This window comes from Aotus nancymaae, unplaced genomic scaffold (assembly GCF_030222135.1).
Source record: "Aotus nancymaae isolate 86718 unplaced genomic scaffold, 86718_ANA_hifiasm-v0.15.2.pri h1tg000131l, whole genome shotgun sequence".
Lineage (NCBI taxonomy): Eukaryota > Metazoa > Chordata > Mammalia > Primates > Aotidae > Aotus > Aotus nancymaae.
In genome coordinates, this window is record NW_026988546.1 from 11231345 (window position 1) to 11258621 (window position 27277).

General features: G+C 37.2%; 1 protein-coding gene and 1 non-coding gene across 2 annotated transcripts in view; one reads left to right on the forward strand and one right to left on the reverse strand.

The window, feature by feature from the left end:
* The window catches only part of MRPS9 (mitochondrial ribosomal protein S9), a 60699-nt gene that overhangs the window by 16449 nt on the left and 16973 nt on the right, over window positions 1–27277 (forward strand). The window contains exons 3-5 of the mRNA XM_012471495.2: window positions 14932–14994; window positions 15078–15108; window positions 22326–22405. Coding sequence (XP_012326918.2) covers window positions 14932–14994; window positions 15078–15108; window positions 22326–22405 — 174 coding nt within the window. The remainder of the gene's footprint in view (window positions 1–14931; window positions 14995–15077; window positions 15109–22325; window positions 22406–27277) is intronic.
* LOC135272801 (5S ribosomal RNA) lies at window positions 9691–9809 on the reverse strand. Its single transcript, XR_010340763.1, has one exon. It is a non-coding gene; the product is annotated as a 5S ribosomal RNA (ribosomal RNA).

Consider the following 27277-nt stretch of genomic DNA (forward strand, 5'->3'; position numbering starts at 1 on the left):
AATTTATCCAAAAATAATTTATCTGAGATCAAGAAAATATTTTAAGTTTCCATTCCAATTGCTGTTACATATTTAGAAGTTATAATGCTTTTTAAATGTTTGGCTTTTAATATATTAACTAAGACTAGGAACAGTAGCTTTTCTCTAATTATTTAGTATGATCAGGAAATTAGATAATCCACAAAAGTTTTTCAGATAAGGGAAACCTATTTTTAAGTGTTACTTGTAATGAAAACTACCACCACATACTGAAAACCTTCTATGTATGTGTGAAATGCCATCTGGGAGCCTGATATGCATTGCCACATTTTATCTTTGTAAAAACCTTATGGGATAGGTGTCTTCTATTAAAAAAAAAAAAAAAAATACTAAGGTTTTACAAGGTCTTTATCCAAAAATTGTTCTTTCTACACTTTCAGATTAATTTTTTAGATAACATTTTCTAAAATAAATTTCAGTCTCCCCCAGTCTTATTTAGTAAGATATAGTGAGTATAATTTAACCTTACAGTGCTTTAGGATTTTCCTTTTTAGTGTGGTTGTTAGCCCCTGACTGTAGCTCGTAGAGAATGCCTGTACCTGCAATGAATGGCCTGGCTATGCTGTATTACTGATTCTTGTCATCTCCCTTGCTGTCAAGACGTCTTATGTCTGCCTCTAGCCACCCTCACCTGTCTTCCAACCTTCTGGCATAACTAAACTTGTTAGGCATGTGAATTAAAACCAAGAGCCATTGGACTCTGAATTAGGAATTATGTGCCCCTACTAGTTAATAAAATTCATGAATTTATGTGAGCTGTTGCAACTCTTCATAGGTCTTTTTCATTGATTTCTAGTTTTACAACTTTACTTCAGAGGGTTAAGTTTGAATAGAAATCTAGCCTCACTGAATATAGCATATATAATTTATGTGTGAAAATTATACCTAGCTAATCTAATATGCCAGTGGTTCCTTAAGGCTTATTAAAGAATACAGTGTGAGTTGGTAAAAGGAATATGATGGATAAAATTTTTGAGTAAAAATAATTCTGCTTATCACTGTTGGTACTTATTTTAAAGTTATATCACTTAGAAGATTTATCATTATTGTTAAGGCTACAGGATTCTATATATTTCAGAATTTTTCTTCCAAAATTACTTTGCTCTATTTGGTGTTCAATCTTTTTATTACATTTACAAGAAAAGTATTATTTTTATTGGTGAAAAAGTAAAGTACTGTCACTAAAAAGAAATTAGTCATTGGCAGGTATAGATTTTCTTCATTTCAAAATAGTTTAATTTTTGCCCAGTTTTAAAATTATATTGAAACAAAATAAACTAGCTATTGTTCTTACCCACTGAACCATGACGGTACTACTAATAACCTTTAGAAGCTCTAACAAGAGGAAAAACAGGTAGACTCTAACAAAATTAGTAATGTATATGGTGTTAGGCTGAAAGTACTTTAGATGCAGGCTAAATATTTTGCGAATAGATCTTAATGCTGTTATCCTCAACTCCCGTTTCATAAGTCTTTCACAGGTTACTGCCAAATGTTGATCAGTGTGTAAAAATTATTTTTGCTGTAACAGTATATGGAACTGTTAGGAGGAATCTGTCAGATGGAACCTTGAGCTGAATGAGTCTTGTTTTTTGGTGTAAAGAAGATTGGGGTGTATGGAAACTGAAGAACTAAGCCCATGAGTGTGTAACAGAGGCAGCAGAAACAGTTTTCCTTATTGACCCCAAGACTAAAGAATAGCTAGGTGAAGAGAGCAGCCAGTGCCAGTGGAATTTAATAGACTTCGTAACACCTCCTTCTGCTAGAGCAGACGTGGGGTAACAATGATTGCTAACCTGTTTGGTGAAGTTTCTTAATCCTGTCATGTGTACCATCAAAAATTCTTTTACTCAAAATCATACTGTAAACACCAAAAAGTTGAGGACCAATGATATTTACATTTTCCTTTTTCAATTAAGCATGCAGTTATAAAGTTTAGGTTGAAGACCTTTCAGTTATATTAAATATTATGAATACAGACTTGCACTTACATTTACTAATGTCTTTATTTGGGAATTAAAAGTTAAGTTCTACATTACTATAGAATTTTAGGAAAAAAGCCAGCAAATTGATATATAGCCCTGCTGAATCTACCGATTACTTTTTAATTGGTATTATAGACCTCATTCTGAAACCAGAATGTTTTATTCTCCTAAGTGTGAATATGCTGTATGAAGTTTCTCTAATTGATTTGCTGTGCCCATTCTATTTGATGTATCATTTTTCACAATATTTCATAATTTGTGCTCACTTCTAATGAACAGAGTCGTTAGGACAGGCATGTCTAAGTACAACTGACAGCTAACATTAGGTGCCAGATGCAGTTTATAAAGCTATGTAAAACTGTAGAGAACAGTTTAAATAAATTAGCACCTGTACATTAGTCTCACTTGCTGGTAATTTATAAGCGAATCAGTAGAGATGACATTTAGGTAAGTCATTGATCAAGTTAACAGCTGCAGACCCACTGCCCAGCTGGGATACCTAATTAATAGAGATTGCATTCCTGACCCAGTGCTTCTGGGTTGAGTCTGCAATCCTTTTATACTTTGACTTAAGCCTAAGAATGTACTCAGATACTTTGCCTTCATTTTAGGGAACTGTTGAATACCAGTATTCTAGTTAAAACCCAAAAATGGAAGACACATGTTTACTAATGAGGATTACCTTACTCCATTTCTATTTGGATTAAATTTTTAAATTTACATTCTTTTCTTTCTTTTCTGTCAGCACTTTTTTGTTTTGGATTCACATTAAGTATAGGTCTTTGCTTTTGTTTTGTGTTTTTTTGGGTGACCAACCAACCGTTGAACCTAAACTGTATGTGTAACAATTTCTTAAAGTGTAGCATTAGTTTAAAACACCTAACAACTTTGCCAAGTTAAATTTCATACTAGTCTTAGAATTGAATATGGGAAATTTTAAGCTAGAACTTATTTTGGGAAAATGCCTTTTGTTTGCTATTCCTGTGGCAGATCTTCTGAGTGAATTTAAAAATGAAAGATTAGGGCATCAGCAACCTTAAATCAGGGAATAAGGCAATGATTTTTGTATGTAGTTGAGATATATGAACATGGATGGTGAGGATGTTTGAGTACTCGTGTGTTTACTAGAGGCACCAGAAAATCTGGTTCTTAGACTGGGAAAAGGTTTTGAAACGCTAATGCTAAATCAAACACAAATACCTGGCTAGCAGGATTGTTTTGAAGCTTATGGAGAAACCATTAACTGAGTCCCAATTGATACATGTTTTTCATTTTTTGTGGGGATTTTTTTTTTATTTGAGGAAGGATTGGGTATTCCTTAGTTTAAATAAGAAGTTTTCATGGATGTTGTTTAGAAGTGAAAAAGTGTTTATTTCAGATAATTACAAAATTTCGGTTAATTCTGTCATGATTGGTAAGCTTGTCCAAGTCGGTCAAATCACAATTTGGATGTGAAATCCCAATTTTCCTTTAATTGTAAGATATTTGGGAACCTAAACCACTTGTTGGCACTTTTTTTCTAGTGCCTAGTAAGTGCCACACACATTCTGGGGCCAGTGAACATTGACAGTGAACAGATAGGTTAACATTAACAGAGGGTATTTCCCTCACCACCTTCCCCCAGTGATTTTCTGGTTGGCTTAAAGACCTTGAAGTATTCTAACATTTTCTTTGCCTTTGTGTTTCTCATTTTGTTTTCTTATATTTCTGAACCTTTCCCAACCACATCTTTGCCCTAATTGAAAATTTTTTGGAAGTAGCCCTTCTACCCTAAACATTTTTGTTACTTATTCTTTATAGTTATTTTATTTGAAATATCTTCCTTAGTGTTAATTTTATTTTAAGCTTAATGCTTTACGTTGGATTGGGAAATTACAATTGTTTGTTTTCGGTTTTTTGAGACAGAATCTTGCCCTTTTGCCCAGGCTGGAGTGCAGTGATGTGAGCTCAACTCACTGCAACCTCCACCTCCTGGGTTCCAGTGGTTCTCCTGCTTTACAGGCAGTGCCACCATGCCCGACTAATTTTTGTGTCTTTAGTAGAGACAGGGTTTCATCATGTTGGCAAGGCAGGTCTCGAACTCCTGACTTCAGGTGATCTGCCCGTCTCAGCCCCCAGAGTGCTGGGATTTTATAGGCTTGAGCCACTGCACTCTGGCCACTGTTGTGTGTTTTGGAAAGCTCCAAGGACTCAGGAGATCAGCTCATGGAAGACTTTATCTTCAATGCAGTGTTTTCTCAATATGGGGCAAAGGCTTTTGAGGAGCGCTTGGGAAAGTCTCTTGAGCCATTGGCTTTGGAGAGAAACTGATTGAGTAAGTCAAAGGGCAAACTAGTAGGGGTAAGAGCAGAGATTAAAAGTTAAATATCGTATTGGAAGGGCTTGGGCAAATGTCTTTCTGCTGAAATAAACTTCAAGTTATAATGCCCTAGTAGACCACCTTACAGGCAGGCAAAACTAAAACAGTCAATGTGTGGCACTGAGCTGGTTTCACATAGCCTGGCTTTGAATTAGGCCTGCAACATTATTGGTCAAAGAAGTTGAAATCTTAACATTGGGCCTTGTGGGGTGGGAAGGCAATCTGAGAGGAAGAAAGCTGGAAAGGTATTGTGCTCCCTGGGTGGGCCTTGCTCCCTCTACAGGGATGATATGGGGTGAGCTTTGTCATACCCGAGGCAGAACCTCCAGTGACAAGAGACAGCAGTAACTTCAGCAAGACAGTGCTAGTAAGATTGTGCCTGGAGCTGAAATGCAGACTGCAGCAGATGCATTTTGATGCTTTTCCGACACATAGAATTTCTAATAGTGCATAATTACCAGCAGCAGGTTTGGAGAGAAAGATGATAGTGCCCCATTCCTCCCCACCATCCCTGCTTTTAGAATGGTGATGAGGAAGAGTTATTTCGGAACTGGACTGAAAGTTGCACTACCTGGGAGGAGGAGCCTTGGGAACAGTATTCCCTGGGGGGGCACGTTGCAAGTAAGATACTGTCCATGTGGGCACTTAGAGAGGACATTATTCCTTCAGGTGGACCTTCCTAGGACATAAGATAGAGGTCTGTGTTTGTCATTTGGCTTTGTTGGTTTTTCTTGCTTAAGATTTGTTTCTAGGAGAAAGAAACTGCAAAAACAAGCAGAGAAGGTTTTCAGTATTTGTCACAACTTGATATTTACATATTTTTCTTTCTAGTAGCAAGTTAAGATTAACTGTGGAAATGAACAACAAAGCATAGGGGGAAAACTGGAGCTGATCCATAAGGACCTCTGAATGAATACAGACTACAAGAAGGCTGATTGGGAAAGTGAAGGCGTTTGTAATATTACTCTCATTTTTACTCCATATGCACATTTATGTCATACACACACACATACACACACTCTCTCTGTCTCTCTCTCTCTCTCTTACATTTTCCTGCTGCTTCCTGTATGTAAATATTTCCACACACACACCCAACTTTGAAGTCCAGTCTGAATGAAATAGGGTACCTAAATTCAGTTCTTTTTTTTTTTTTGAGTTGAAGTCTTACACTGTCGCCTAGGCTCTTTAAGAGAGGACAGTCAGTCTGTCACGCTTAGTAGCAGAAGGCCTCTGTAGTATTAAGAGATGTCAGGAAATGCAGCCTTACAGCTGGTTGTCATGATATGGAGTTACCCATCCAAGCCCTCAAGGAACTGGATACTGAAACACTGTTTCCAGCCTTTAACTTCACAGGAGAGAAAGTTAGGAATGGCCATTATTACTAGCTTTGTTGTAGAAATCCTCTATTCAGAGACTACTTGGTTGTTAATATTCTGTCTTGGGTTTTTTTGTTGGTTTTTTTTTTTTTGAGACAGAGTCTTGCTGTGTCGCCAGGCACCAGGCTAGAGTGCAGTGGTGCAATCTCGGCTCACTGCAAACTCCGCCTCCCGGGTTCAAGCAGTTCTCCTGACTCAGTCTCCCGAGTAGCTGGGACTGCAGGCGTGCGTCACCTCGCCCAGCTAATTTTTGTATTTTTAGTAGAGATGGGGTTTCACCATGTTGGCCAGGATGGTCTCCATCTCTTGACCTCGTGATCCGCCCACCTCAGATGTGTTTGTTAATTTAGATCAATAACATTGCATTACAGAATTTAACCTTTTAACAGTTTAATGAAGTTTTTAAAACCTTGCTGAAATACACCTCAATAACATTAGTACATTGCTGAATTGCACAATTAAAATTAGTTGACAGTAAATAAAATGAAATTGATAGTAAATAAAATGAAAATTAACTTCCTCAGTTGCACCAGCCACGTGTCAGTGGGCGTAGTAGCCACATAGGCTACTGGCTGTCATTTTGGACAGCACAGATTATAGAATATTTCCATTATCAAGGGAAATTCTACTGGACATGTTAGGATTGCTCCTTCATTTCTTCTCAAGTAAAAATTTACAATTTTTGCTTTGTGTTACTTACAGGAAAGAGAATACTTGGAAGTATAAGTAATATTGGTTTGTGGTTTCTATTTTGTCTTTCATTGAAACAATTCAAAACACCTGAAGAATTGGCTTTGAAAACAGTTCAAAAATACTACAAAAGAGAAAATAGAAATTTAGAAGTATAGAACATGGTTGATTTTATCAGAATGAAATAGCAATGGGCCAGGTGCCACGGCACATGCTGTAGTCTCGGCTCCTTGGGAGTCTGAGGCAGGAGGATTTCTTGAGCTCGGGAGTCAAGGCTGTGTGCGACATGATCACATCTGCTCTCCTGGGCAACACAGTAAGACCCAGTCTCTAAAAAATAAACAAAAAGTGTATTAAAACGATCACAAATTATAGAAAAACAAAAGGTTTGTATGACTTGTATGTGTATACATATTTATTTAATGTATTAATATGTATATTGCATGGATGTTGGAACCAGAATTGAGAAACATCAAAACACTCTACTAGCAATAGCAGTAAATACTAATTTGTATACTTTTTCTTATGAAGAACTTCATTCATACAGAAAAAGAGAAATTCTACAGTGCATACCCATATGACTGTCACCTGGATTAACTTTTTAGCATTTTGCTGTATTTGCTTCAACTATATGTTTTTGGCTGGTTCTTTTTTTTTTTTTTTTGGCAGAGTCTTGTTCTGTCGCCCAAGCTGGAGTACAGTAGTGCAATCTTGGCTCACTGCAACCTCTGCCTCCTGGGTTCAAACTGTTCTCCTGCGTCAGCCTCCAGAGTATCTGGGATTACAGGTGTCCACCACCACTCCTGGCTGATTTTTTTATTTTTAGTAGAGACGGGGTTTTACCATGTTGGCCAGGCTGGTCTCAACTCCTGACCTCAGGTGATCTGCCTCCCTCGGCCTCCCAAAGTGCTGGGATTACAGGCGTGGGCCACCGCAACCGGCCCACTGTTTTATTTTAAAGTAAAATACAAATATCATGATTCTTCATTCCTAAATACAACTTCAAAAAATTAGGACATTTGCCTATATAACCACAATATTATTAACACATCTAAGCAAATTAATCTGAATATAGACTATAGCAAGAGGTGGAAAATTTTATCTCTGCGTGTGTATTTACATTTTCCTAGTTGTCTATAAAATAGTTTTTATAGTTGGTTCCCTCAGGGGCCCTGAAATCCATTTGGTTGTTGATTTATTCTTTGAGTATCTGCTATGTTCTAATTCTGGAGTGAGAAATTATTGACTAAGACAAAGTCCTTTGCCTTCAAAAACACACCTATAGACACAATCAAGGTAAAATCAAAGATTTGGTAACAGGGCATGGGAGAAAGAAGAACTGGTAGAAAACAAAACAAGTTATTTGAGGAATAGTTTTGGGTGTGCTGTGTGGATATATCAATGGAAAAGTCCCTAAGGCAGTTGACAAATAGTTCGGAGCTACAGAAATAGATTTGGGCTCTCTCCCTACATAAATTTGCTTGAAAGGAAGAGAATCAAAGATGGAACTCTGAGGAAACAGCACTTAAGGGATGAGCAGAGGGTTGAGAAGAGACCAAGAGGAAACTTGCAGAAAGGTAGGAGGGAATGTGGCTGGAAGAAGGAAGCGAGGTAGCAGCCTTTTACAGATGAGACCTGAAAGCAGGTCACAGGATTTGAAAAAAAGGCCTCAGTGACCCCTGACAAAGTAACCGCAGGACCGGAATTATGGTTAGGCCAGATTGAAATCTGTGGAATAAAGCAGTGGATACTTCAGGGAGTGGGTAGATCCTTCTCAGGACAGGAATGTGAGTGAGAATGGAGTTGTTTATGGGCCTGGGTACCACCAGGAGCACAGTCTTGTTTAGATGGGTACTTCACATGATCCTTGAGGTTGCTCACAAATGTGGCATCACTGGTATGGAAAGGAGAAAGCTCAGCCTCAGCACTTGGTGAGTGCTGTGAGCAGTGTCGAAGCTGAAGGCAGTGACAAGGATGGGGAGAGAATGGAATGGCCAGACGGTGTGGACCTTAAAAGAGGCTTGTTCTCTGTTTGACCGAGGTGGCACCAAGAGAAGTAATGGAGAGACCAGTGGAATAGGGAGGGCTTCCAGGCAGGGCTACATTTGATCTATGTCTTGAAAGACAAACAGGCATGTGTTAAGTGGAGAAATAGAACAACAATATTCCAGGCAGACAAACAATGTGCAAAGGCATTTGTTTAGAAAGGAAGAAATGACTGGTAAAAACAGACAGATGTAAAGTATCACTGAAAAGAGTAGATGACCTCTCTCCTTTGTACACTCTGTGTAACCTGTAAGTCTATCATAGGTCTTGTGTATATTATTTCATTACCTTGTAATCTTTTATGTGTAATATTATAGCAGCCCCCGTATTTGAGACTGCATATGCATCTGTCTCTACTGATAGAATGATGTCAGGAGCCATATCTTAATATTTATCTTTCTAAACTAGCAGAGTGCCTAAAACTCAGGTGGGATAAATATTTGTTGAATAAAATTTATTTAGGTAAATACTCATTTCTTTCTCTATAATCACATTTGGCTTTTTCTCCTAATTTTACTACTGAATAGCTAGATGTCCTTGATGTCAGTGAAGAAGTGAAACTCTTATCTGAGAGAAGTAGATTGGTTCCCTGTTATGGGCAAAGAAGAATATGTTATGAAATTAAATTTCAGAAGGTTCAGATTCTGGCTTTGCCATTCATTTTAGTGTAATCTTGGGCAAGCTACTTAACTGCTGCTTCTTGGTCTGTAAAATAGAGCTCATGAATGGATGCTATTTTATGTCATAAAATAATATGGGAAATCATGTGCTTTACATAAACTGAAAACTTTTGTGTAGTTAATTAATATTTCTTGAATGACTACTGTGTTGTACTTTTATAAATACCTTTTAAATCCTCACAGCAGCTAGATAAAGTTGATATCCTTGTACATCAGAATCACTGGGAGTGGTAGTATTTGAAAAGTCTTATGGTTATAATAAGACACAATGAGGATTATGTTATTATTTACACTTTCATCATGTTTTCATGTCCACCGCTCCCTTTCTTTTGAACTCTGCAGTGTGTAGAGAAAGTAAAGATTTTCCTGTTTTACAGCATATAATACTCTGCCCAAAACAAATCTATAGGCTTTTCGATTCAGTACTAATACTCAAGATTCTCTTGTTATATATATTTGCTGTTTATCTCAAAAGTATATTCATCTACTTGTGTTTTTTTTGTTTGTTTTTTTTTAGCCTATGGCACCCGGTTTTCCCAGGCAGTCTCCCATCTAAGTACTAACCAGGCCCGACCCTGCTTTGCTTCCGAGATCTGACGAGATCGGGCACGTTCAGGGTGGTATGGCCGTAGGCTCTACTTGTGTTTTAACAACTGTGTGCTAACTGGAAGTTAAGCAGAAACAGAAAGCAACAAAATTATTTTTTTCCTAGTAGCCAGGTAGTCCTTTGTTTGCTTCAGAATCTGTAAAAAGAAAAAGAAAAAAGTCTGCATAGAATGCCCATAGGAGATAAATGGAAGTAAGAGGTTAGGTCATGTTAGTACTATTCCGTGCATACTAACAGCGTGCCAGGAATGTGTCTTTTCTGTTTTGTGTGTTTTGTTATTTAGTTTAAAAACAACTGACTTCTTTTATTTCCTATTCCTTCTTTTGTTGGTTTTTCTTTCATCCTTTGTTTTTCATTGTTTTCACTGAATTTGCAATATTGCTTTTTATCTGACATATCTTTTGCTCTATGGACCTTTGCCATAGTATTTGGTATAGTACCTAATATAGTGAGGGATTATAAATTAATAAGTGTGTATTAATTTACTTTTAGCTGAGAAAAATTTTTAAAGGCAAAGCCACATTTTCTGATACTTTCAGAAGACTTCTAGCAAATTCTTTGTTGGCTTATTTTCATCTCTTTAAAAGAGAGATTGCCTTTAAGTCCTAGACATCCTTTGCAATCAATGCTTTGTTTTCAGTTTCCACCAATTAGCTTCCTCATGACTTTTCTGTCTTAGTCTTCATGACAAATCCAACTATAGGTTGGAATTCTTCAATTTTCATTTCCCTCTAGGATTCTATTCATTGGTCACCTAAGTTAACAGTAATTTTCATATTTGGCAATGATGCCGATGACAGCTTGAAATTCAGTTGGATTGTCTCCTTTGTGGTTACAGTGTGTTTACCCTAAGTTGAAGAATTGTGCTTAGTCTTCCACGCCGTCTAGTGTTCTGATCCAGACCCTGGCTTCAGTAGTCCCTTTGCTAAGATCCCGACTAACCTCGGCTGCCCTGTATGACTGACAACAAGGCCTGAGGTCTGCATGGCCCACAAGTGCTGTAGGTTGTAGGCTAGTGTTGGCTTTGCTGAGACAGGTTGCATTTGGGAAAATCTTATTTATTTTTAAATGTTTAACATTTTTCTCACCTTTTTGTTTTGAAACTTTTCACATTTCCAGAAAAGTTGAATATTCATTGAATAAATATTAACACATACCCCCCTCACATAGATTTGCCAGATTTTAACATTTTGCCACATTTTTTTTGTCTCTTTGTATATGTAAAACATTTTTTATTGATCCATTGAAAATTGCACATGATAAACTTAGTCCCTAAATACATCAGCATGTACTTAACCCCTAAATGCATACATTCATTCTTCATACCATTATCTCCCACAATATCATTATCACATCTTGATACAATTATAATAATTCTATATGCCATATATATAGTTTTCTTGAAAATTTCCTGTTTTCCCCAAAATGCCTTTATAGCTGAGTAGTTGTTTTATAGAATTCAGGCCATTTATCTTGTACAATCATGTCACATCCTGGCTTTCTGCTTGCTTTCTCATGATTGATTTAGAATATCTAGAGGATATGATGTAGGTGATATTGTATACTTCTCATTGCACCCACAAAGTCTAAGAGGTACTGTTGATGATGACAGATCCCCTGGTTACAGTGGTGACCACTAGACCTCTTTATTGTAAAAGTGATCTTTTCCTTTTGTAACCAATCTATAGGGTAATATTTTGAGTTCATGTGAATTTTCTGTTCTCTGGTAAAGCCAGTGGCTTTCACATTTGTTGGTGATCCTTGCCTGAAATTGAAGGTTAATTTGGAAGTTGTAAAATGGTGATTTTCTACTTCTGTCATTCCTTTTACTTTTATAACACATTGTTCTGTAAAGTAGCTTTCTTTTTCTTCTTGTCCCTCCTCCCTAGAGTGTGTGTGTGTGTTTGTGTGTGTGTACACGTGTGTGCACATGAATGTGCGTGTCACATATTGAGTGTGTTGTGAAGTATTATCATTATTCTTTTATTTTTAGAGACAGGGTCTTGCTCCATCACCTAGGCTATAGTGTGGTGGTACTGTCATAGCTCACTGCAGCATTGAACTCCTGGGCTCAAGCGATCCTCTTGCTTCAGCTTCCTGAGTACCTGGGACTACGGTCATGTGCCACCCCACCTCTTAAAATTTTTTTGTTGTTGTTGAGATGGGATCTCACCATCTCCAGAAAGAGATAGTGAGAATGTCTCAGACTCATTTTGTGCTTTGTCTGCCTTATGCCTAGAATCAGCCATTTCTCCAAGGTACTTCGTTCCTTATACTGGGAAACTGTATGTAGAATCCAGTTGACCCTCCTGTTGCTCCTAAAGTTCCATTGCTTTATGCTTTGCAAGGAACAGAATTAGGAAATAATATTTTTGGAATATTACAGAAAATACTTTTTAAAGATACTAGTTTATTACTTAACATTATAGGGTTTTCCTTTTTGCGTTTGTATCTCTTCTACAATAAAATATTGGTCTCCATAAAATTAATATATTTACTTATTTGCTTTATGATGCAGTATACATAAAATATTTCGGAATTATAACATCAGTGTTATGACTGACCGTAAGCCTACCAAGTAAAGATGAAGATTTCTTTGCAATTATTGTCATTAGAAATTATATTTATTTGCTTCTGGTTATATTTTTAGAGTTTCTTTGGAAATATTCTTTAATATGTAAACATTTACATGTTTCAGAGCTTAACTATACAAAGGATGCCCAGAGGAATTTGCCCTCATCCCTATGCTTCTCCCTCTGCTCCCACCCAGCCCTTGAGAGATGATTTTTATTGGTTTCTACTTATCTTTCTTGTGTTTATGTTTGCAAAAAGAAGCTTATGTATATTCTCCTCCTATATTTGTATGCCTTTTCTTTTTCTATTTCATACACCAAAGCAGCATTCTAGGTACATTTCTTTTGCATCTTGGCTTTTCTCTCTCTGTTTTACAGCTCTATAGTACTTGATTGCACAGATGCGCCTCATTTATTCAGCCAACCTCATATGTATGGGACTTTGGTTGTTTTCAATATTTTGTTCTCATAATTCAGTGAATAACGTGCTTATGTTCTTTTATATTCATGGGGTGTATCTTCTGGGTAAATTTGTCAAAGTCAGATTACTAGGGAAATATATATGTAGTTTTGTTAGAAAGCCCCCACCTTCTCGCTGAAGAGATTATAGAACTCGGCACTCCCCTTAGCAAGGTGGAGTTGCCAACTGTGTGCTGTCAGACTTCTGAACTTTTGCTAGTCCTATTAGATGAAAAGTGTTCTCTCAGGAGTTTTAATTGCACTTATCTTATTATGAGTCATATTTTTCTTTTAAAAATATAGTTTAATTGGTCAGTCTTTTTTAAAAATTTACTTAAAATTTTGAATCATAGTTATGAAACACTTTCCCATTTCTTAGCTAGAAAAGAATTCACCCATGTGGTATGTGAGTATTCATTTGTTTTTATTGTGTATATTTAGCCCTTTCACTCATTTGGAATTTACTCTGCTGTATGTTGTAAAGTTTGGATTTCAGTTGTGTCCTTTTCCAAATGGCAGTCAGTTGCAGTATCACTTATTAAGGCTCATGTGTGTAATCCCAATACTGGTAGAGCAAGACAGGAGGATCATGTGAGCTCAGGAGTTCGAGACCAACCTGTGCAACATGGTGAGACCCTTGTCTCTACAAAAAAAAAAAAAAAATTGCTGGGTGTGGTGATGTGACCTTATAGTCCCAGCTACTCCTGACACTGTGGTGGGAGGATTACTTGAGCCTGGGAGGTTAAGGCTGCAGTGAGCGTGATTGTGCCACTGCACTCCAGCCTGAGCAACAGAGTGAGGTCCTGTCTATTAATAAAAGAAAAGTCTACTTTTTTTCCCTGCAGTGAAGGAAGGGGCTGTGTGGGGAGAGATCTGGTTAAAACAAAAAAAAGTTTGCTAAATGGGCACACTGATGTTTGATCTACGTTTTTTATTTGTTTGTTTATTTTGTACTCCAGCCTGGGTGACAAAGCATGTCGCCCAGGCTGGTTTATAACACCTGGCCTTATCCTTCCACGTCCGCCTCCCACAGCACTAGGATTACTGGCATGAGCCACTGTGCCTGACCTAGGTTTTTTAAGTGTAATTTTGTTCTGAAAAATGCTGAATGAGAGAAAGAAGCTTGACCCAGAGACACGATTAGGCTCCCTAATATGATTGAATTTGTACCCCCAAATTGTAGGCCTCTCCTTTCTGTTCCTTTTGGGAGCAGAATCCAGCACATTTACTGTGTGGGTGGACAGAGAAGGCCCACTCAGAACAGGCTTTCTTAATGAGCAGAAGGATATTTAAATGCACTACAGGATCCCAGGCTATAGACTCTTCATCTAGCACTGTTCAACAAGAAGGAAAATGTATATTTTGTTGTTAATTGTGAGGTGGGGTGTTGGAGAAGACACTATAAAGGCTTAAGCAGTTGTTCTCAGCTGGGAGGCAGTGCTGCTCCCTAGGACATGGGGGCATTTGGAAAGGTGTGGGGTGATATTTCTTACAAGCACTGGGTATTACTGGTGTCTACTGGAAAAAAGCCAAGAATGTTAAATGGACTCAGTATGGGGGAAGGGTGCCTGTGATGGGAGTTGTTATACCCAAAATGCCAGTAGCATCCCTGTTGAAAAACAGACACGTAAGAAGAACTTGTTTGGAAAGAGTATAGTTTAAAAACTCTGGAAAAAGTTGAAAGAACATCTAAAAACATCAGGGGTGTCATAGTGGGTGAGACTTAGAGCCTGCTCCTTGCAGCCTGTGCTTTGATATGGGTACGACTGGCTGGGAGCTGGAATAATTGCTCTTAAGCACATTTCCACAGAAGCTGGACAGGAGCACCTCCAAGTGATCCCTTAAAAATAAAAGAGAGATTATTTGTGCTTTCATATTCTAGGAATGACATGTTTAAAACTGACACTTGAAAATTGTCAATAACCAGTTTAATATTTAAAATTTTTTCTTTTTGGCTGTGTGTGTAGAAATTCTATCATCCCATTTAAACAATTACGAAATAAGATAATGCTTTGAAACTCTAGTTCAATGTTCAGTATATAGAAAGCACTCTATAACTATTAGTTCTAACCTTGTTTATTTAACAGTTGTTAACTAACCTTTGTATATATTTTCAGAAAGCTATTGCTTACCTTTTCCCAAGTGGTTTGTTTGAGAAAGAAGCCAGGCCAATAATGAAGGTAGTTATCTTAATTACTATTTTTAAAATTTCACTTTTATACATTATGGTAATTATATAATACATTATTAATTTATTTTACAGCATCCTGAACTGATTTTTCCAAAACAAAGAGGTAAGTTCGTTCAAGAATGAGGTAAACAGTTTTTTCTTTACCATATTCCAGCATTAGGTTACGTATCAGCAGTTACTCACATATTGTAGGGTGGCCCTCCTGTGTCATGGTAGTTGTGAAGTATGTCAAAAAATTTTGTAACAGTGAATGACTGAAGTTTACTATTTCTTTTAAATTAAATATTAAAATTAGATGGGGTTAGAGCTTATGGGTATAGGAATGTCACACTATTTGCATTCCAACATGCTCTTTTGAGGAAGAATTTGGTACAGATCTGATGGCAACAAATTCAACTTCTGTTTATATGACAATTTAAAACATTTCTTGACTTTGGAAGCACACTTTCACTCACTATAGATTTTCTTTTCTGTCTTTCAGTACTTTAAGGCTGTAATTCCATTGTCTTGTCTTACATTGTTTCTAACAAGCAGAACTCATCATTCTAATTGTGTCTCCTGTTTTCTCTGGCTTCTATTAAGATGTTCTCTTTATCTTTTAAATGCGTAAAATAAAATCTTGAAGGAAACACACAGCAGGGTTTAAGGTTGCCAAGAAATTGAATAATATATTTACTGTACATTAGAAGCCTCTTATCCAATGAGGACTGGTAGTTCTCTGTAAACTTAAAAAGAATTACAGCTAGGCCGGGTGCGGTGGCTCACGCCTGCAATCCCAGCACTTTGGGAGGCTGAAGCGGGCGGATCACGAGGTCAAGAGATCGAGACCATCCTGGCCAACATGGTGAAACCCCATCTCTACTAAAAATACAAAAAATTAGTTGGGTGTGGTGGCGCGTGCCTGTAGTCCCAGCTACTGGGGAGGCTAAGGCAGGAGAATTGCTTGAACCCGGGAGGCGGAGTTTGCAGTGAGCTGAGATCGCACCACTGCACTCCAGCCTGGCTCCTGGCGACAGAGCAAGACTCTGTCTCAAAAAAAAAAAAAAAAAAAAAAAAGTATCACAGCTAGAAATCATTTCTTTAAAAAACACTCAAAATGTGACTTATACTTATCCATCAAGCTTTTGCTGTGACCCTAGAGGTGTGGTGGTTTTGAGTGTGTCAGCTCCTCCCCATTGCTTGTGTATAACTATGCCACTGATGATGCATCATCTCAGTCTTTCAGTTTTGATTTCCTATTAGTAGAGTAGTTAACTTACACTTCCTAAGAAATCTGAGTGCAGAATATTTTTATATTTCTATAAATTCTTCCCATCAACCTCACTGAAGTTGAACATGACTTTTTTTTTTTTTTATAGCAACTTGCCTTTCTAAAGCATTCAACCTAGTTTTCTTAGAAGTAGCAACTTCTATGTTTGGACTCATATTTAACTTGTTTATATAATACCTAATTCATGTATTCATAGAAATAAGTACCACTGTAATAAAATAGGCTTGGGAGTAAACACACTGACTATTAGTAAGCATGAAACTCAGCAGCAAAAATGTGTGACTCTACTTGAGAGTAGCTTGGCGGCCACAGGTGCTCAATATGCAGGCCGCTTTATTAGTGTGTTTAGAGTTAATTAAGTAGAAATTGGAAAGATAGCAGATATTTCTATAGAAGACTTATTTGTTTTGCAGCGATATTTCTGCTAAGTCGTATTTTTATTCAAAGCTAGGCATTTATTCTCTTACTCCAGTTCACTCTTTGAAATAACTTTTGGTTTGATTCTTGTTATAAATGTTTTGAATCTTTTTATAAATATGCTGTATCATTTGTATTTCCTTGATTCTTAGGCATAGTTGATTATAAATTATAACATCAATTTAATAATAGCTTTTGGGGAAATAATAAATGAAGACTGTTAGAAGTGCACATCACTTTTATAGATACAACTCAGTGTTAATAGAAGTAAAACTATGCACAGGGCACAGTAGCTTATATTAAACACCTAGTTGCTTTTCGGTAAATGTTTGTAATGACAGTGTTTTTTTTTTCTTCTTTACTAACTCTTCTATATTTTAACCTCTCAGGCTCCCCACCTATTTCTCTCTCTCTCTCTTTGTTCTGTATATCTCTACTGGTTGCATCTCTTCTTATACATCTGCCCCTCTAAGACTGGTTTGTTCTTTCAAATCATACCAGCTTCTCAGTGTTAGAAGTTTATCATTAGTAGCTGCCTGGTTGTAACAACTGAAACTTTTATACCCATGTGTTATTTTGAAAATACGTCACTCCTGGTAGGAGTATCTTAAATTGTAGTTTACTATATGTAAACGGTACTCTTTTCGAGTTAGTAAAATATTTTTTGTTGCTTCCATACCTACCTCCCAATTTTGTTGTACTTTGTAAAATATAGGACAAACTGATTTTTTTTTATGCTAAATAAAGAACCAGTGAATTTTAGATTTGGGTAGATTATGACACTTATAATGTACTAACTCTTTCCTTACTAAAAGATGGAAGCTTCTAGATTGATTTAACATAAAAGTCTTGCTCTGTATGGTTTAAAGCAAGTGATAAAAATATTGTGGGAAATTAATACTGGGTGAAAATATTTGGTGAAAGATAAATACTGGGTCCACAGGAGTAAAGAGTAGCACCTTATATCAGACAATATGGAATTCAAGGAGTGTGAGGAATGCTTCAGTGAGACAAGAATATTAATTTATGTTGATAAAGCCTAATCTCCATTGAGTAGATTTGATGATCACAAATCTTTTTGCACCAACATTTAGCATTGAAATGTTTAAAGCAAAAACTGTTAACTAAGGCTATAAAGAATTTGAATAACACAGCATCATTTTATAGCTAGGGATACAAAGAATACATTTTCTATGCAGAGGCCTACAGACTATTAATAGAATTATGATGTAATAGGCCATAAAGAAAACCTAACAAATTCCAAGTAGTAAAAATCATATTATTAGATTTTTCTGAGTTAAAATCAATAGAACCATATTACTGTTGGGTTAAAGAGAAAATCAAAATCGAGGTTACAGACATAACAATGACAACAATGGAATATGGACATTGTATTATATAGAGACAAGCATATATTTGTTAGAAATTAAGAAATGCTGAATATAAATGAGCTAAATACTCAATTTGGGAGGCCAGAAAAAGAAAAATTGAATAGAGGAGCGTAGCGAAGACATTTAAAAGAAGGGGTATGACAAACAAAACCATGTCGTTCTTTGAAAAGCTAGTGAAATCAATCAACTTCTTGCAAATCTGGCTAGGGAAAAAAGAGAAAACATAAGAGGGCAATATTAAGAATTGTATATAATAATGATCAGAGGGTAATTTTAACGTATACGATTGTTACAGACAACTTTATTCTAAATTGAGAAATCTCTCAAGAATTGTTAGCATTTGTTGAATCTTAGAGTAGGCTAGGGATAGTTCTAAGTGCTTCCTATGTGTTAATTCACACTCTTCACAACAGGTTTAAGTAGATACTGTAATTTTCCCCACTGCACAGATGTAGGAATTAAAAGCACATGGAGTTTAACTTACCAAAGACATACAGTCAGGAAATAGTTGAGCCAGATTATAGGGAGGCACAGGCAGTTGTGGCACACACACATATGTATGACTGTCAGACTCAACTGACTGTCAGACAGGTAGTTGAAAGAATAATATAATTGCCCACAGTTGTCTTAATCAGGAGAATACTGGTTAAACCAGTGGTTCCCAACCTTTTTGGCACCAGGGACCAGTTTTGTGAAAGATGATTTCACGGACGGGGTCAGGGGATGGTTTCGGGATGATTCAAGCTCATTATATTTATTGTGTTCTTTATTTCTGTTATTACATTGTAATTTATAATGAAATAATTATACAACTCACCATAATGTAGAATCAGTGTGAGCCCTGGGAGTGTTTTTCTGCAACTACATGGTCCCATGTGGGTGTGCTGGGAGACAGTGACAGATTGTCAGGCCTTAGATTCTCATAAGGAGCATGCAACCTAGATCCCTCGCATGTACTGTTCACAATAGAGTTTGCACTCCTATGAGAATCTAACGCCTCTGCTGATCTCACAGGAGGCGAAGCTCAGGTGGCAATGTGAGCAATGGGGAACGGCAATAAATACAAATAAAACTATGCTGGCCTGCTGCTAACCTGCTGTGCAGCCGGGTTCTTAACAGGCCACAGACCATTGGTCTGTGGCCCAGGGGTTGAGAACCCCTGCTGTAGAACCAAGTGTTCTTACTGTGAAACACCCACTCTGATTTCATTTGACCAGTCATGACAGCAAATAAAAATCTATAGAACCTGGTACCTGTTTGTGGCCCAGAAGTTGGGTACCCCTCGGTTAATCTAAAGCTGCAGAAGTTATCAAAGGGCACTGAAGGTCTAATGAAACAGGCCCAGGCCCAGAAGGTTTGGTCAAGGAGTTCTGGCATACCTTAAAGGATGAGGTAACTTGTTATCATTTCAACTGTTGTAGAGCAGAAGAAAAGAATGAAAGCTTTCAAATTCCCTTCAGAGGCTCACACAATTATCAAATCTGGACACGAATTTCATGAAAAGGAAACCTGTAGTCTATTGTTGCTAAATAAACACTAGCAAACCAAGTAAATCTTTATATTGAAAGAAGGGCCTTTTTTCTCTACAGGAAAATAAGGATGATTTATGTAATTCTTTGTGTTAATTGAGTGAAGGTTAAAACATTTCCATAAATAAAAAAAGTGAATTGACAAAATTGAGCATTAATTTTTTTGGGAAAAACACAAACTAGAAATAAAAAGAAACTTTCTTGGTTTGAGAAAGCCTATCATGACAAACAGAAACACATCAAATGAAAAAGTATATCAATAGATCCCATTAAGTTAAGGAATAAGACAGATATGTGTATACTCGCCTCTGGTATTTGGTATTGTTTTGGAAGTTTTAACTAGCATGATTTAAAAAAGTGTGGTTAGAAAAGGAAAAAAGTATAAGTTAGAAAACTTAAAGAAATTAGGAAAATTGATTATTATTCACAGATGTTATGACTGCCTACTTAGAAAATGGAAAACATGCACTAAAAACTATATTAGAATTTCAGTAATCTACCATTATTTGGGTACCTGAATTCAAAACACTTAAACTATGAATTATTCTGAAAATTTTAAAAATGATACCCTTATAAAAGCATGCCATAGTATAGTTATAGGGTGAAATGCTGACCCTGCAGAGATCATGTGAGCATCCTGTCAGTTGATGACTCTGTGGCAGCCAAATCCACACACAAAGAAATCAGCGTGGAATGGCATGTAATGATGATCTAAGTAATGTGATGGTCTTGTTGGTAGCAAATGAATTGCAGTCTTTGACTTCCTTTTATATATTTTGGCAGACCAGAACTGTTTTAAAATGTAGGTCAAGATGGCCAGGGGCAGACCTGTGTTATTTCTAGTTAAATAATTATAAGCTTGCTTTGCTTATTGTACACTGAAGTTTATACCCCAAACTAAGCTATATTAAATATTGGTGCAGTGAAATAGAAGTCAAGCGGCAACAGGAGGCCTAAGGTAAAGACCATCTGAGAGTGCTGTAAAACCGTGGAACACAGCTGGGTAGTTGCAGAGCAGGAAATACTGCTTTGGTCCCATGAATGCCTTCTCAACATAGAGTTTGCATTAGAGTTCTGTAAAGAGGGCTTATGCAATATCTCTGAGAAGGGAGGCGACCTTAGCTCACAAGATCCTGGAGGGTCTTTGCAGATGGGGGCTTGCAAGGCGGAAAAGCCTTTCAGGGCAGAGATTACCTGACAGACTAACAATACAGTGAAAATCAATTGCATAAGAAAGGAAAAATATTAGAAATTATGCTGGATTTGATTCATGAAGTCTATGACAATGATTTTGGAAAAGTACTGAAATCATCCATAAGCCACTGGCAAATAAGAATTTGGTTTTTCAAGGTAAATACCCAAGCAAGACTTTCTTTTCAGCATTTGTTAGGACATTTTGGTCTTTGTTTCAGAGGAAAGATATCCTACATACAATACAGATGGTATTTCAGTGGAAAAGCATATACTATTAAAAAAACCGTAGAGGGATAATGACTCTTTGCTGGACAAAATAGTTCTTACATTTCTGCCTCACAAACATAAAAATTCCAGATAGATTAAATATTTGAACATGAAAATAAATGAAACTTCCAGAAGAAATACAGGAAAATAGTTTTAGAGAGCCCAAAGCCTTAAAGCATGTTTCCTTTGTTGGGGCAAAGATTGGTTCAAGGTGGGGGTGGGTAAACCTAGCTGTTACAATGGTTTGTGGTCCTCCAGTGGGCCACAATATACATCAGCAGATGTGTAGTGTATCTGTAATATTAACATTTCATGGGGTGGGGGGCAGTTAGGGAGAAAATGCCTATAAAGGATTCCTTTGTGGAATGAATCATGAAAAAACAGTTAAGTCATGCTGCCATAGAGGAAAAGTGACAGATTCGACTATTTACATATTTTAAACTTCTCGATTATAAAAGATAACATAAGTAAAAGTAAAAGGCAAGTGACCGCCTGGGGGAAAATACTTTACAACTTCTGTAATGGACCAAGGAGTATAATCTTTAATGTATAGGAATTCCTACAAATAGTTGACAGAGAAACAACTCAACAGAGATCGTATGGGCAAAGGACATAGAGTTAGCATTTGTCTTGTTTCCTAGAGTAACACCACTTCTCTGTTTGCTTGGTGGTGGTTAGATGTGAATGGCCTTCGGTATTTCAGAAGCAATTACACCCAACACCTTTTTGAGGCCCTTCTGTTGTAGATGTTTGAACTCCGAGAGGTAGATGGTCACAGTGTTGAAACAAATGATGTGGCATAGAAAAATACATTCTTGAGTTTTCTTCTTTGTTTGCCTGTTTTAGATTCTCTGAATGTACTACATTTTTACTTTTTATCAATTTTCCATTTTAAGAATCTGGGAGGGCATTATGTTTGTAGCCAAACCTAAATTTTTTTATTCTAACAAGATGGTTTTGGCTATTTTATGAGCTTTTATTTGAAACTAATTACAGAACTTCTCCTGATGAAATATTTAGTAATTTTTAAATTAAATGTAAAGATTGTTTTATGTTAATGGATATGAAATATTAAATATCCTAAATATTTGCATATAAAGCTAAATTAAATATTAAAATTCTAAATGTTGGTGGTTTTTTTTGTATTTTTTGTTACTCAGTTATAAATGTGTCTCATAACTGTGGATAAATGCAACTCTTTGGTCTGTCTCTGTGTATATTTTTATTTGTTTTCATCTGGCTTTTTTATCAGCAATCCAGTGGGGAGAAGATGGCCGTCCATTTCACTATCTCTTCTATACTGGCAAACAGTCATACTATTCATTAATGCATGTAAGTATATTGCATTTAATGGTAAATAATAGGAGTCGTACGCTACAAAACTAATTATACTAGATACTGTTCTCAGCTTCAGAATTTACCTAGTATTTTATAATGGACAAAAATAAGACTTATAGAGGTAAGACAGTGTGTTGCTGAAATGATTTATATTTTATTCATTTTTGCTAAAAGTAGACTAAGTAGAATTTACATCAGAATAGTTTGCCTTTAAATGCTTTTACTTACAAATTGAAATCATGTTCGAAGATAGATGTTCAGCTCAATTAGTGTGTGCATGTGCTTCCAGGGTGAGGAAGGAGGAGGCCAGGTGTATGATGCTGGCAGGGTCTGTGAGACATTTGCCTTGAAAAAGATTCAAATGGTTATTTCTCATTCGTTTTTCGTTATTTTTGTACAATTTTGCCTTTCATAGGTTAACACAGTATACGAGCCTAGAAGTTGGCTCCCGAAACAACCTAAGAAATGATTTTATTACACTTTGACTTCCAACTGCATTTTTTATACTGTGAACAATTTCTGTTTTGTTTTCAGAGCTATAAGTATCTGATAGTGTGCAAATTTGGAAGAGTTTCCCAGAATTACTGTGGAAAAAATGGCTGGATGCCAGTATCCTGTTTTTATTTTTAGAACATAATATCAAGTTCTGTTTTACTCATTATATGATTTTTTAAAGTTTCAGAAATATTTATTGGGCTTCCCCCATCTACAGTCAGATTGCAGCGGCTTGAATCAGTACACACATTTACTCTGCTTTTTAGAATTATCTGCTGTTTGTTTGTGTTCCACAAACCCAAAGGACAAAATTCCCACTTGTCAGGTATATTTATTTCTTGGGGAAAAAAAAAGAAAACCTTCTTTTCGCTTTTTGTTGACCTTGGGCAAATGAGCTTCTTGCCCTGGCAGAAATGAAATGAATGATAAATGTAGAGTGTGTCTTTGCTGAGTAATGGAGCTGCGGCTCCGGCTCCGTAGAGGTTCTCTCCCGCACAGCCCGAGGCTGCCCGGGGACCCCTGCTGTTCATTTAAATAGGTATGTCAAATCTGCCTCCAAACGCCGCCGGTTTGATCTGTGGTAATATTTGTGAAGGTTCCATATGGACTTGAGCCCCCTGCAGTGCTAAGAAATAATGTACAACGCTTCATGGTGCAGACGCAAATTTTCTCTGAAAAGGGAGGCAATGCTGCGTTTTAGCTGTCGGAGGGGATGATGGAGCTGACGCGCTAGGCCTGTCAACTTGTTACACGGATGGGTTGCACGCAGCGAAGCTGTGGAAAATCTGTGCCTTTTAACTTTTCTACTTAATCACGGTTGTAGCATTGCCTTTAGACTGTATGCTACATTAATTCTCTTCCTGCCTTCTGCCTTTCATCCCAAGTTTCACGGAAAAAAGTAAAGCATGCAGGTCTTGTAGAGGAGCCTTATCAAACAGCTGTCATCTGACACGCCATTTGCATTTGTTTTGGCTGAAACTGAGCAACCCAAGGGCAAGATATTTTGTTGCATTCCATCATAATGAGGAAATTACACATCCTGTAAGAGACCTAACTTTATTTCTTAAGTTTGGTTTTATGTTTTAAAAGGTATTGTTCAAGAAACTGATCAGTTTGTAAGTGGATAAAATGTTACTATGCTCCCTAAAATGTCAAACGATACCTGAGTAATAAACATTCTTTGTTTTTGAGTAATTTAAGTTTTGTTGTATATCGGTAGAAGAGTCCTTTGGCCTTTTACATTTTAGTTCAATGCAGTAATTTCTAAATGTATGCCTTTGCGTACATTTAAGCGTTATGTATGGCAGGTGTCATTAATTACAGCCGTAGTCACACCAGCCTCATTTCCCAGATAATGCATATCACGATCATCTGCTAGAGATGCTGAGACTTTGAAACAGTGACTAAATGTTCATGGTTCACCCTACAGAAGCGCTTTTGTGGTGGCCAGGCACTGGGTAGAAAGTGCAGCTATAACACTTGGAGCCATCTCGCTGTCTGCACTCTCTTTGTTCTGCCTGGTCTTGGTGGTAGGGGGAGCCGTCCCCTCCCCGCCGTTAGTGATCACAGGACAGCTGTCCCCACTGCGGCACGGGAGGTAGCCCCTGAAGACTGTGGCAAGCTTTAAAGACTTGGAAATGAATCCTTGCTGCTACCATTTATTTTGTTGATATAATTTTTTCCCTATGTGACAAGGTAACAGATACTAAGCCAAACTGATTTTCCCACGTCATTGCCCAACTGTAATTGTGTGAAGCCTGGATGCCATTGGCCAGGAGTTGTGACAGGAAAACACATCTAGAGCCTGTGTGCAGTTGCATGAGGAGACCCTTCTGATGCTGATTAACCTTTCTTGTCCTTTATAAAGATACCAGATCTTCTTTTTAGTATTGACTGTTTGCATAGAAGCATATATATTACATTATAGCGATTAATAAAAGATGGTCCTGATGCCACTTGCAGTTAAGGTCAGTGTATGATGCTTTAGTGAATCCTGTTTCCAACTGACCTATATTTAGTCCATCCACTTTCTGTGGAGAAATGGGGAGGTTTTGAGGAAAAATGGCCATGAAATACAAGGTACAGTTTATTGTTCCTGCCCAGAAATCAAGCATGATAGGAAAGTATGAAGTGAAGGGGGATTTGCTGATCTGTGATATTCTCACACTTTAGAAATGTGCCACACTCTACAGGTTCATTCTCAGGGCACTTGGGGCTCCCATTTTCCTATGGACCTAATGATCTGCATGTCTTCAGTCTACACCTAGGCTAGTCACAACTCCGTTATCTTGCTGTACAGCATCTTCTTTTTTGCACAGACATCTATATCCTCTTTAACATTCTTCCCTCTCCTTCACACCTTTGCTCAATTGTTTCAGGAAATCATGTCTGAAAAGTATACAAGTTCTACTGGTTAAATGGCTATTAAGAAAATGAGACATGATTTAGGACTTTAGGTTTCAAAAAAAGAGAGAAAGAATAAACAGAAGTTTCCTGAAACAATTGAGCAAAGGTGTGAAGGAGAGGGAAGAATGTTAAAGAGGATATAGATGTCTGTGCAAAAAAGAAGATGCTGTACAGCAAGATAACGGAGTTGTGACTAGCCTAGGTGTAGACTGCGGGGAGTGGAGAAAAGGCTAGGTTAGAGAGTGAACTGCCTTTTGGGTCCAAGGCTGTAAACCCCACCAGGGTTACCCCCTTTCCCACAGCAGCTGAGGCCTGTCCAGGAGGACCAAGCTGGTGGCAAAGGGAATGGTGGGTCGCAGCCTTGGTGGGCATGGTTCAGTTTGTGAAGGTCCTTTAATTTTAAGAAAAAAAATTTGCCAATATGTATGTTTCTGAAAAAAAAATTAAAATTCACTCACTAAAAGTAAGTTGAAAATCCTTTAAAACTCAAAATGGGAGCTAATTATTTGACTCTGAACTGGTAACCCTTTTGTAAAACATGATTCATTAAGTCAAGACATGTCTGTAACACAGCTCTTCCCAAAGTGCTTTCTGTAGAATACAAACTGTGAAATATTCTTCAAGAAAGAGGCTCTGAAGTGGTGTTAGTTTAGGAATGTTACATATTGTATACTAGGAAACTTAACAAGGAGGCACTTAGAAGGATCAAAGCTCTATGAAGTCCTTAAGTAGAGAAACATGTTGCTTTAACACTCTGCTGCTCAGAGTGGACCCAAAGCCCTTTTAATGTCCCATGAAACCCATGCTTGGGGAGGACCGTAGTACAGAGTGTTGAAAATTCTATACATTGTTATTGTAGGCATTACTCACCTTAAATAAATACATTTTCTCAAAAGAGAGGTTATAAAGTCCCAGTTTTAAGACTGGTATCAGTCTTACTGCATTCATTGAAGTTTTACAAAAGCTCCCCTCATAGCATTGTATAGAAACTTCATTTATATTTTAGAACCCATTTTACAGTAAACCATGGAATATTTTCAAAGTATTTCTTTAAATCAAAGGAGTTAATGGCCACAGATGAAATTTACACCAAAATATATATATATCTAAAATGAAGGGGAAGGTAGTAAAATTTAAAATGTGCGAAAAAAACAGATAATTCTAATCCTTGTACCTTAGGTGTAAACGGGTTTATTTGCCTTGTGAAAGAAGTTCTGGCATATTTGGAGAACCTCCAGTTCATTTTATTATTATTATTATTATTGTTATTTTATTTTTGTGTTGCATTTTAAGTTTTGGGGTACATGTGAAGAACATGCAAGATTGTTGCATAGGTACACACATGGCAGTGTGATTTGCTGCCTTCCTCCCCTTCACCTATATCTGGCATTTCTCCCCATGTTATCTCTCCCCAACTCCTCACCCCCTCTGTCCCTCCTCTGTTTCCCCCCGACAGACCCCAGTATGTGATGCTCCTCTCCCTGTGTCCATGTGTTCTCATCATTCAACATCCGCCTATGAGTGAGAACATGCGGTGTTTGATTTTCTGTTCTTGTGTCAGTTTGCTGAGAATGATGGTTTCCAGGTTCATCCATGTCCCTACAAAGGACACGAATTCATCGTTTTTGATGGCTGCATAATATTCCATGGTGTATATGTGCCACATTTTCCCTGTCCAGTCTATCATCGATGGGCATTTGGGTTGGTTCCAGGTCTTTGCTATTGTAAACAGTGCTGCAATGAACATTTGTGTGCATGTGTCCTTATAGTAGAATGATTTATAATCCTTTGGATATATACCCAGTAATGGGATTGCTGGGTCAAATGGAATTTCTATTTCTAGGTCCTTAAGGAATCACCACACTGTCTTCCACAATGGTTGAACTAATTTACACTCCCACCAACAGTGTAAAAGTGTTCCTATTTCTCCACATCATCTCCAGCATCTGTTGTCTCCAGATTTTT